The 13,152-nt window shown below is 35.3% G+C and overlaps 1 protein-coding gene across 1 annotated transcript; it reads right to left on the reverse strand.

Moving 5' to 3' along the window:
- Positions 1-4,552: 4,552 nt before the first annotated feature.
- On the reverse strand, positions 4,553-5,203 carry LOC132551087 (circumsporozoite protein-like). The gene has a single exon (XM_060215194.1). The coding sequence runs from the start codon at positions 5,201-5,203 to the stop codon at positions 4,553-4,555; it is 651 nt and encodes a 216-aa protein (XP_060071177.1).
- Positions 5,204-13,152: the final 7,949 nt, after the last annotated feature.

Consider the following 13,152-nt stretch of genomic DNA (forward strand, 5'->3'; position numbering starts at 1 on the left):
CACTGTTATATAATACTGCCCTGTGTTACTCTATGTTTCAGTGTTATATAATACTGCCCTGTGTTACTCTATGTTTCACTGTTATATAATACTGCCCTGTGTTACTCTATGTTTCACTGTTATATAATACTGCCCTGTGTTACTCTATGTTACAGTGTTATATAATACTGCCCTGTGTTACTCTATGTTACAGTGTTATATAATACTGCCCTGTGTTACTCTATGTTACAGTGTTATATAATACTGCCCTGTGTTACTCTATGTTACAGTGTTATATAATACTGGCCTGTGTTTCTCTATGTTACAGTGTTATATAATACTGCCCTGTGTTACTCTATGTTACAGTGTTATATAATACTGCCCTGTGTTACTCTATGTTACACTGTTATATAATACTGCCCTGTGTTACTCTATGTTACAGTGTTATATAATACTGCCCTGTGTTACTCTATGTTTCACTGTTATATAATACTGCCCTGTGTTACTCTATGTTACAGTGTTATATAATACTGGCCTGTGTTTCTCTATGTTACAGTGTTATATAATACTGCCCTGTGTTACTCTATGTTTCACTGTTATATAATACTGCCCTGTGTTACTCTATGTTTCAGTGTTATATAATACTGCCCTGTGTTACTCTATGTTTCACTGTTATATAATACTGCCCTGTGTTACTCTATGTTTCACTGTTATATAATACTGCCCTGTGTTACTCTATGTTACAGTGTTATATAATACTGCCCTGTGTTACTCTATGTTACAGTGTTATATAATACTGCCCTGTGTTACTCTATGTTACAGTGTTATATAATACTGCCCTGTGTTACTCTATGTTACAGTGTTATATAATACTGGCCTGTGTTTCTCTATGTTACAGTGTTATATAATACTGCCCTGTGTTACTCTATGTTACAGTGTTATATAATACTGCCCTGTGTTACTCTATGTTACACTGTTATATAATACTGCCCTGTGTTACTCTATGTTACAGTGTTATATAATACTGCCCTGTGTTACTCTATGTTTCACTGTTATATAATACTGCCCTGTGTTACTCTATGTTACAGTGTTATATAATACTGCCCTGTGTTTCTCGATGTTACAGTGTTATATAATACAGTCCTGTATTGTTTCATTTTTGCCTTATTTACATGTACATCGTGATCGAGCTGTAATTTTTATCATAGCAATGTTAATACCTATACTTTTGTTCTGATGACAGCTAGCCTAGCTAATTGAAACATGTACATACCATATATATCTTTGGTACCATACCAATTGCTGGTATGGTCCATCCTGATCACCAACTGTATCCAATTCCAGACATCCAACAATTACTGATACTACTGTCAACGTTATCACCTGTATGTCAGACGAGAATTTGGCTCATTTATCAGCGTGTAGAATTTATATGTAAATCTATGTGATATAGGCATTTGTAATTAAGTCACGGATGAGTCGTAATTTTTAACCTTAGCTATGTAAATATTTATACCATTGTTCTGATGATGGCTAGCCTAATTAGCCGAAACGTGTAAACTAATGATAAAACCACGGAATCCAGATGTAGATGCTCCATCTTCTATGTCAGTTGTATTTACCTCCCTTGATGGAGCTCTATTGAATACTGTTGGGTATCGATCTTTGATTCATTTATGATGTAATCATCGACAGAAGACAACTAGAATGTTCGTTTCTCTCCCATTCCAGTAGGAGTTTTTTTATTTTCTGTTGTACCCTTGGGAGAACCCCTGCATCCTTCACTTGAACTGTCCAATGCTATACAGTGCCATACTATATGGCCAATCACAGTTTATCCATTCTAAACATATTCTCAATACAACACCAATTGCTGAAAGACACCAATCCCAAAAAGGCCATAATGAACCTATCACAATCTGAATCCAACTCAAGAAATCCAACAATTTTGGTAACTACTATCACTACCTACGTTTCCACCTGAATATCAGACGAGGATGTGGCTCATTTTCGAGCATGCATAATTTATATATAAACTCAGTCAATGTAACTTAACTAATAATATCACAACTGTACTGCCATTAGCACATGACAGTTGTTATTACGTGTATATCAGGAAAGAGCCATAATTTTAATCCATGTAAATATCTTTACCTTTGTTCTGATGATGGCTTGTCTAGCTAGCCGAAATATTTACATACCATACATATTTTTTGTACCATATCAATTGTTGGTATGGACCAACCCGATCACCAACTGTATCCAACTCCAGAATCCAACCATTACAGATACTACTACTACCAACACTATCACCCGAATGTTGGACGAGAATGTGACTGATTTTCGAGCATGCAGAAATTTATATGTTATCTCTGTCAATGTAACTTAATGATAATGGCACTATTGTATTGTCATTGCCATGTGATATAGACATTTGTAATTATGTCACGGATGAGTAAATGTTTATACCATTGTTCTGATGACGGCTAGCCTAATTAGCCGAAACGTGTAAAAACACGAAATCCAGATGTGGATGCTCCATCTTCTATGTCATTTTTCTTAACCAGCTTGTTTTATCATTTGAATGCTGCAAAAATGAAGAGGACACTCATTTCTGTATATGCATAGTTACCAAGGATTTGGTTCTGAATTACTTTATAAACATGAAATTCATTCTTTGTCCATCACATAACCCTTTCAGGACATACAGCTTTTATACATTCATACCTTGAGAAATGTTCCTAATCTTGTGACATTAATTTATTGTTATAATCACTATCACAACTAACATCATAATTAGCAATCCTAGTTTTAATTAGTTCATTATAAGATATATGTAACTGTTGGTACTGATCAACATATCTTCTTGACGCACTTCAAGGAAAAAAACATTGTAGTGTGTACACAGGGGTGGATGATCATGTATATTGATTAACTCCACATCCGACTACTGTGCTAAGCTGTTGGTGTTATTAATATATTGTTACCTGTGTATGAAATGATAAATAGAGATGGAGATACAACTGTATAAAGAGATATACGCGGCAATATGATACCTATATATTGACCAGCTATCAAAGGAATCAAACGCACAGGCGATCACAGCAAACATTATTGGAAAATGTGTGCGCTGGTTAAATTTTGTAATGTTGTGCAGGACTATTGGTGAGGGAGTAATGGAGGATTAAGGGAGGAAAAATGTCCACAGAATGTTTCATCTGTTTGAGAATTAAGGTTTGATGGAAATTTGTGATGTTGTGTCTTTAAAGTGAAGCACCTGAATCAGGTCAATATGGACAGTACTGTTAATCATTTGGTGGCAGATGATTTTGATGTGATTATGCGGGTTAGAGTTGACGATGGAAAAGTTTGGTATGTTTGACGGTTAAAAAGTAATAACATGTCATTTACATGATAATATTGGTTCATCATAAAAACATCCTCTTTATACTGGTTCTTCAATTTAGGGCCTCAATCTTTTTGTAATCTTTTACATATTAGAGAACTGAACTTTGCTTAGTATTCATCAGATCATGTATATGATATGATGGTAGTTCAACATAGTTCAGTGTTGGATGGAACATTTGTTATTTCTATGTAGTAACACAACATGGTGTCACTGCCCATAAAATTACGTTTATAATGATAATTTTTGTTAATTTATCTTATTCACTGTGTAAAAAAAAGGTGGCCAATAATTTTGATTTAGCATATATGGAGAATATGCATACTATTGTCAGTGGAATAGGTGAGTAGATTAATTTACTGATTGACAGCTAGCAGAATACATAAATGTAATAAAAATAAAAGGGGTCTATTTGTCTTTATGTAACTCTGGTATATACCAGCTGCAATATACCCCTTGGCTTAAGAGAACTTTTCTTTAGCTTGATTGGATGAGCATCAGCCTAGTAAGCCAGGGTTCCCGGGTTTGATTCCTAGTGGAGGCATTGAATTAAATAATGACCTCTATTACATATACAGGAGTGTTGTATTTAGGAAATGATTTGTAGAAATTGACACCTGAGTGCTATCTGGCGGCTCTGTTATGATATAGCTGTTCTGATAGACTGTTTGTGCTGGTTTCTCCCTTTTAATTAACTGATGGTGGTAGCTTATAACATCGCTATGTTAGTCATAACTGTTGGGTATTGCATGGCTGGTGATGTTGGGTATTGCAAAGTTGGTGATGTGGGGTATTGCATGGTTGGTGATGTTGGGTATTGCATGGTTGGTGATGTTGGGTATTGCATGGTTGGTGATGTTGGGTATTGCATGGTTGGGGTGATGTTGGGTATTGCATGGTTGGTGATGTTGGGTGTTGCATGGTTGGTGATGTTGGGTATTGCGTGGTTGGTGATGTTGGGTATTGCATGGTTGGTGATGTTGGGTATTGCATGGTTGGTGCTGTTGGGTGTTGCATGGTTGATGATGTTGGGTATTGCATGGTTGGTGATGTTGGGTGTTGCATGGTTGGGGTGATGTTGGGTATTGCATGGTTGGTGATGTTGGGTGTTGCATGGTTGGGGTGATGTTGGGTGTTGCATGGTTGGTGATGTTGGGTATTGCATGGTTAGTGATGTTGGGTATTGCATGGTTGGTGATGTTTGGTATTACATGGTTGGTGGTGTTGGGTATTGCATGGTTGGGGTGATGTTGGGTATTGCATGGTTGGTGATGTTGGGTATTGTTTGGTTGGTGATGTTGGGTATTGCATGGTTGGTGATGTTGGGTGTTGCATGGTTGGGGTGATGTTGGGTATTGCATGGTTGGTGATGTGGGGTATTGCATGGTTGGTGATGTTGGGTATTGCATAGTTGGTGATGTTGGGTATTGCATGGGGGGTTGGGTGTTGCATGGTTGGGGTGATGTTGGGTATTGCATGGTTGGTGATGTTGGGTATTGCATGGTCGGTGATGTTGGGTGTTGCATGGTTGGTGATGTTGGGTATTGCATGGTTAGTGATGTTGGGTATTGCATGGTTGGTGATGTTTGGTATTGCATGGTTGGTGATGTTGGGTATTGTTTGGTTGGTGATGTTGGGTATTGCATGGTTGGTGATGTTGGGTGTTGCATGGTTGGGGTGATGTTGGGTATTGCATGGTTGGTGATGTTGGGTATTGCATGGTTGGGGTGATGTTGGGTATTGCATGGTTGGTGCTGTTGGGTATTGCATGGTTGGTGATGTTGGGTATTGCATGGTTGGTGATGTTGGGTATTGCATAGTTGGTGATGTTGGGTATTGCATGGGGGGGTTGGTTATTGCATGGTTGGGGTGATGTTGGGTATTGCATGGTTGGTGATGTTGGGTATTGCATGGTCGGTGATGTTGGGTGTTGCATGGTTGGTGATGTTGGGTATTGCATGGTTAGTGATGTTGGGTATTGCATGGTTGGTGATGTTTGGTATTGCATGGTTGGTGATGTTGGGTATTGTTTGGTTGGTGATGTTGGGTATTGCATGGTTGGTGATGTTGGGTGTTGCATGGTTGGGGTGATGTTGGGTATTGCATGGTTGGTGATGTTGGGTATTGCATGGTTGGGGTGATGTTGGATATTGCATGGTTGGTGCTGTTGGGTATTGCATGGTTGGTGATGTTGGGTATTGTTTGGTTGGTGATGTTGGGTATTGCATGGTTGGTGGTGTTGGGTGTTGCATGGTTGGGGTGATGTTGGGTATTGCATGGTTGGTGATGTTGGGTATTGCATGGTTGGGGTGATGTTGGGTATTGCATGGTTGGTGATGTTGGGTATTGTTTGGTTGGTGCTGTTGGGTATTGCATGGTTGGTGATGTTGGGTATTGCATGGTTGGTGATTGGTGTTGACATATATTTCTAATTTGATTGGCATTGGGTTCTGATTGATACCTGTTCTTTTATTGGCTGTTGAGTCTGACTGACTGATATATTCTGATTTGCTGTGTTTGTTTTAATTAATTCCTCTTTGTTGATGAGTTGTTGGTTCTGACTGATCATTTTTCATTTGATGGATTGTTGGTTTTGACTGCTAGCTCTTTTTTTATTGGCTATTGGTCCTGACTTGATGCTCTAATTTGATTGGGTGTGAGTGCTGACTGATTGCTGCCTTATTTTGATTGGATGTTGGCTCTGACTGATTGCTCTCTTATGATTGGTTGCTTATGTTTTGACTGGTTACTTTATTTTGATTGGCTGTTGGTTCTGATCAATGTGTTGCATCTTCAGTAGTGCTCTTTATATCTTCAGTACAGATCTTACTCATCGACCGCATTTTTTTGTAAATTATACATCAAATATTCAGGTAATATTACATGTTTCTGTAACTTAATTTAGTAAAAGCTTGTCAAGTTTTGTATAACCTAGCAATGAAGCAATCATGGCTATAAGCAAAATATGTACAAAAGGTTGTATGGATGTGTCTTTTATGTGGAGGAAATATGTTTACAGAAGGAAAAGATACTCTTTGCCAGATACAGTGATAAGGATTTGGCTGTTAATTACAAATAGTTCAAAGCTGGGCATACATAGACTTGTGGTTCCAAGGTCAAGGACATTATTATCATTAATTAGTGTTTGACTGATTCCCAGTTTTAATGGATGATTGATTATTATCTTCCTTGTTAAAACTATCAATTATAAAAATGGATGATTTGATATAAGGGAAGTAACTCTTGAAAGAAATCAAAATTAAATTGTAGTGTATTAAGCATATATAAAACAAAATAGAGGTATGTGATCAATGAATTAGTCTGAAGTGACAAACTTACCCTTACCTTGGGGGAAGGTCTGACAAAGATTATTTTTTTCATTTTATATTTAACCAACAAAAAGTAATCTTGACATACAAAAGATCATTCATAGAATATAGACGAAGAAAAAACCTTACGATATAACTATGTATAGATATTAACCAAATATTAAAATAATGATTACCTAGCTATTATGTGATTAATTGTTATTGACAAGTTGTTCAGAAATATTTAGATGGGCATACAACATTTTTTACGCCAAATTTATGGTTACTGTATACATTGTAGTTCACTTACACAGAGAATAGTTAGAGTTGCAGGCGAGGGTACATGGGTAAAGAAGTCCACAGTCAACAATTCTGGTTACATTTCTAGGTAAAACAATGACTCTACATATTTGTAATTTACATATGGAATCATCCATGTCTTACAGACATTTTATGCCTAATACCAAATGAAAGTGTATACATATGATATATGTAATTAGGTTCACAGGGTCACCATTGGCAACACTCTGCATTATTATCGTTCTCGAGTTATTTTTAATAAGAAGTTATAGAAAGAAATATTAATAATTAATGGTCATTCAATTTCATAATAAACAAAACTTATTGATTTGAAAAATATTGTCTGATAGTGCAGTTAAGCCGAAAAGTCAATCGATAATGACGTGTGCATATAGTCCCCTCAGAAAATCCCAAAGCCAGTCTATGATTAAATATTCCCCCTGAAGGTCCTCAACTCAGTCAATAACATGTAATGAATTTCCCCATGAAAGTCCTCAAGCCAGTCTATAACTATACAGTCCCAAAGAAAATCCTAGGCCTTAAGACAGTCTGTAAATTTTGATTAGTTCAAAGAAAGTCGTCATGTGCCTACTGAAAATATATATCATTAATCATATCCTTATTGAGTCTCCCAGGAAAGTCTCAAGGCTAGTGAAACTTCCGTACATGCTCCGTGACCAGTGTAAAGGCAGTGAAGATAGCCTAATAACCTAGCTAATGGTTTATATAATAATTACAGGTGTAAAATCAATTTCGTATTAGTGATAACTTTTAACTTCGTTATGTTGCTAGTATAAATATTGACAAATCGCAATTGGGCCGTGGAAAATTATTTCCCTTACCTTGTACTGTTCTGTAGGGGCCTATATGCACAATAACATATAGTTTTACACCAGGTGACAGAAAAATTAATGTGAAAAGGTTAAGATCAATACTTGTGTATAGGAAATGTTATCCTATGGACAGTAAGGGGTGTAATGGAAGCGCAGTGACTTGTTCTTTGTTTGTGTGGCGTCATTGTGACTTTCAATTCAAAATCAGACTTGTAATTAAGGATACTGGTTTGTGATTGGAAACCACCACAATAAAAATGTTTAGATTTATTATTAATTGAAAAGGAAGTGCTTGCTATATTGGTTGAAATGACATGTAAATCAGGTTCACAGAAACAGAAATTCCTCATCTGGTATAGCAGAAGTCACTAATAATCCCAATACAAGATGAACATTTTAGATGATGTATTGATTGGTGCTTTATGTATATAAATGGCAATACCCCCCAAACTATGATTTCTTAATAAATGAACTGATTGTACTTCCTTCCAAACTATGAGTCTTAAATAGATTTTCATATTGTTGTTCCCTCAAAACTAAGACTTCTGAATAGATTTTCATATTATAATTTAAGACTAACTAAACTAAGAGTTTTGAATAGATTGCATGATTGAAAATCCCTCCAAACTATGAGTTTTGATTGTACTTTAGTATATATATTTAATGATGTTTTGACTTTGCTATAGTGTAATGTTGATAAAAAAATGCAGAAATGTGTATAGAGAGAAAAATGTAGTTTGATCATGAAGACTACAGAAGTGTTAATCTATTGAATATAAGGATAGAGATGTTCTAATGGTGCTGTTGTTATAATGAACTAACATGTCGTTGTTGAGGGGAGTATGTGGTATATTGATCTCGCAATCACTTCAATTGTTCTGTTATATGTACATGTGGTAACAATGAGACTTCCTCACAACTTTGACATATTCTTCTCCCATTAGCTGTGATTTATTTGAAATCTCCTTGGAACAGTAGCAATTGAAAGATTATTGATCAAGGGGAAAAAATCTGTTGTCTGTTATAAAGCAGTTGTCTTCCTTGTCCAGTGTGATAGGTTTACATGTACATTCCATGTCATTAGTGTGAGAGGCAGAACCTGATGTGGCAATACTGTTTATTGAGAAATCCAGCAAAGGTATTTCACAAGTGCAAACATATAGTGCAATGTAGTTAGAGGACAGAGATACAGTTCTTATTCTATGGATTGTTTGTTTTATAAGTTATGGATTGTTGGTGTAAGTATGGATAACTGGTAAAGGTGGACAGTTTCTGTAACTATGGATTGTTGGTGTAACTATGAAAATTTGGTGTAAGTATAAATTATTGGTGTGTTGGTGTAACAAGGGATTATTTGTGTAAGTACAGATTGTTGTCACATTTTGGGTATGATTTATTTAGATTAAAAGTTAAACTATGGAATTAATGTGTAACTATGGATTGTTGGTGTAACTATGAAAATTTGGTGTAAGTATGAATTATTGTGTTGGTGTAACTAGGGATTATTTGTGTAAGTACAGATTGTTGTCACATTTTGGGTATGATTTATTTAGATTAAAAGTTAAACTTTGGAATTAATGTGTAACTATGGATTGAAGGTGGAACTATTTACAGTCAGTGTAACTATAAATTGAAGGTGGAACTATTTACAGTCAGTGTAACTATAAATTGAAGGTGGAACTATTTACAGTCAGTGTAACTATAAATTGAAGGTGGAACTATTTACAGTCAGTGTAACTATAAATTGGATGTGGAACTGTTTACAGTCAGTGTAACTATAAATTGAAGGTGGAACTATTTACAGTCAGTGTAACTATAAATTGGATGTGGAACTATTTACAGTCAGTGTAACTTTAAATTGAAGGTGGAACTATTTGCAGTCAGTGTAACTATAAATTGAAGGTGGAACTATTTACAGTCAGTGTAACTATAAATTGAAGGTGAACAAGAATACAAGATTTTAGTTTGAGTAATATATAAAGTTTATTTGTGTTATTATAGATAAATAGTGTTACTTTGGATAACTGGTGTTAAGATAGATTTTTTGTTTTACATTGGATTAATGGTGTAATTATGGGCTATTTCGCTACAGTGAATTTTGATGTCACTTTGGGTTATTGGTGTCACAATGGACTATTGGTGTCATATTATTGGTGTGATTTCAGATTATGAGGGTAACTATTGGTTATTAATTAAAGTGGAATATTGGTGTTACTTTGAATTACTGGTTTAACTATGAGTTATTTTGCTACTGTGGATTATTGGTGTTGCTATGGATTATTGATGTTGCTTTGGATTATTGTTGTTGCTATGGATTATTGGTGTTACTGTGGATTATTGGTGTTACTATGGATTATTGGTGTTACTATGGATTATTGTGTTACTATGGATTATTGTTGTTGCTATGGATTATTGGTGTTACTATGGATTATTGGTGTATGTATTGGTTAATTATGCTATATAATTGATGTAACTAAGGGCTATTTATCTACTTTGGATTATTGTTGTTGCTATGGATTATTGGTGTTGCTATGGATTATTGGTGTTACTATGGATTATTGGTGTTACTATGGATTATTGGTGTATGTATTGGTTAATTATGCTATATAATTGATGTAACTAAGGGCTATTTATCTACTTTGGATTATTGGTGTTATTATGGATTATTGATGTAACAATGGGTTGTTGAGCCTCTTTAAATTATTTGTGTTATGTGGATTATTGATGTAACTTAAAGTTGTTGTGCCTCTGTGGATTATTGTTGTTACTGTGGATCATTGGTGTTTCTGTGGATTATTGATGAAACTATGGGTTGTTGTGCCTCTTTGGATTATTTGGGATTAGTGGTGATGTACTAATGTAGACAATCAAAATTTTAGTCATTTCATTTTGTGTAAACTTCTAAATTAAACAATCAGATAAAGTTGATTTGTTGAATTCAAATTTAGTTCAAACTGGGTTAGAAATTTGTTTTGATAGCAAAATTGACATTCTATTGCTTAATGTGTATCAACGAAAAGGTTCAATTAGATTATCCTTGAATTTTTTAATTGCTGAAGTGAGATTCTTGATATTTAACTGAGCATTATCTGACTGAAGATATTGTTTAATCTTAATTCATGTGAGATTGGAGTATCACTAAGAAATACATGTCCTATACTGGCCTTCGCAAGCTATTACCCTATAATGATTTGTAAATTTTCTAAAAATATTAATGTTCTGTTGAACATGAGATTAAAGTAGACAGATTCAATGTAAGTGATTATTAGGATACGATGTAGTTAAACTGATTGTTGATTTTGAACAAACAAAATTCTAACAGACATTGACTTTACACATCTCTACATGATTCATAATTTACATTTAAGTGTTTGTAATTATACAAAGCATAAGTAGAATTGATATCTCAATTTATATTTTGAAGCATTAAATAAAGAATCTTAATCGATAATATTAGGATTGACACATGGACATTTACTTCAATATCATTGAAAGTGTTTGACTTAACCAAGATATATGTATGGATAATTTGAATTTGAATTCAGCTGCAATGCATTTACTGCTACTGAAGAAACTGTAGTAAATTATCTTGAGTTGGAAACTTAAGACCTGATATGGATTTGAACAATCGACATCCAAACATTTAAGGGTTGTCCTAGACATGCAGTAACCAGTTACTAGCTGTTGGTGATGCAGTTCATGTTTGTTGACTCTTGACCTCTTGACCTTTGACTCAACTGTTATAGCCTGGTACCATCTGACAGTGAGTTTGAGTTGATTGGGTTAGCCACTTTAAAGCCTGCATATTTGCCATAGTAGCTGACAAATTGAATTTTACAGGCTTCCAACAGAGCCCTTTTTAAATTACCAAGTGTTCACTTCTAGTTTCCTAATCTGAAATCCATACAATATGTAGTTACGAATCCCCATTAATTTCAGGCACCTGAATTAGTACAAACTGACAAATCAGATATCACAGACTTCAGACAGATTAATGGATTTGAACAACTTGAAAAATGCATTATGTAACCAGCATTACTCCATCTGATAAGAAAGTTTGTCATACATCTGCTGGTATTTCAATTTTTATATGTCAAAGTTTTAGCTATAACAGACCTCGTTCAGACCAGGCCAAAATTGTAGCATGATCCAGCTAGAACAGACCTTGCAGGGTAAAGCTAAATTTACAGAGACACAGCTAAAACAGACCTTGGTCAGACTAAAATTATTGTAACAACAGGTTTTAGTCAGGCCAAAATTGTAGGATAATCCAGCTAGAAGGGTAAGGCCAAATTTACAAAGAGATCATGTCTTGATCTGTCTATTGTCTAGCTATAAGAGGTCTTGGTCAAGCCAAATTATATTGGGAACAAGTCTTGGTCAGCCTTAAGTTATAGCTTGAATTGGCCTTACAAGGTCAGGCCAAAATAACAACTAAAACAGGCCTTGCAGAGCCAAGGCAAGCAGGCCTCGCAGAGTCAGGGCAAAGACTGGCCTTGGTCAGGCCAAATTTACAGCTAGAGCAGGCCTTGTGGGTCAGGTCAAAGTTACAGAAAGGAAAATGTCTATGTCAGGCCTTTTTACAGGAGGATTAAGTCTTGTTTAGACCATATTTACAGACAGAATAGGTCTTGATCATGCCAGCTCTATAGACAGACCATGTACAGCAGATCAGTTCTTGGTCAGGCATCAGAAGTGTCAAATTTACAATGACTTATGGCAGCATGCCCAGTGTGGCGGTGATTCAGTGTCCACTGTTTCAGCAGTGGTGTTACATTTGACAAAGGCCAATCAAGGGGGGAATTGTGAAGAGGCTACTGAAATAGAAATCATAATCAGTATGGTATATTCATTATTCATGCTTCGTAGTGAACACCTTCAACGTAGAGTTAAACCCCTCATAATAAGCAAGTAGTAGAACCAGTTATAGGAGACAGAAAATACCTAATATAAATGTAACTCTATTGGAAAGAAAAGACTTTTCAACTGCCCTGCTTAAAGCTTATTAGCAAATAATCGTTTGTACTGTAAAAGGGTTTATTTTCAATGGTATAAATAGTGTGTACTCGGGTATAATGCAGAAGTATGTTTTTAGGGGCAGATTTTAAAAAATATATATGTATATATATATATATTTAATATAGATATTGATTACCGGTTACCATGGTGACACAGTTGATGTTTTGATCCATCAACATTTAGGAAACCGCATTGAATTATAAGGCTAGGCTAATTGGATAATTAACAGTTATTAACAAGTAACACATTGAGTATGAAGAGATTGACGACACCCGGTCTGGGCTGAACGTGAGCAAATGGTCAGAAA

This window comes from Ylistrum balloti, unplaced genomic scaffold (genome assembly GCF_031769215.1).
Source record: "Ylistrum balloti isolate Yb309-2 unplaced genomic scaffold, AGI_CSIRO_Ybal_v1 Utg370176, whole genome shotgun sequence".
Classification (NCBI taxonomy): domain Eukaryota; kingdom Metazoa; phylum Mollusca; class Bivalvia; order Pectinida; family Pectinidae; genus Ylistrum; species Ylistrum balloti.

Bases quoted from the DNA above. Each gene is read 5' to 3' on its own strand.
- LOC132551087 (XM_060215194.1), bottom strand. From the start codon at position 5,203: ATGCAATACCCAACATCACCAACCATGCAATACCCAACATCACCAACC.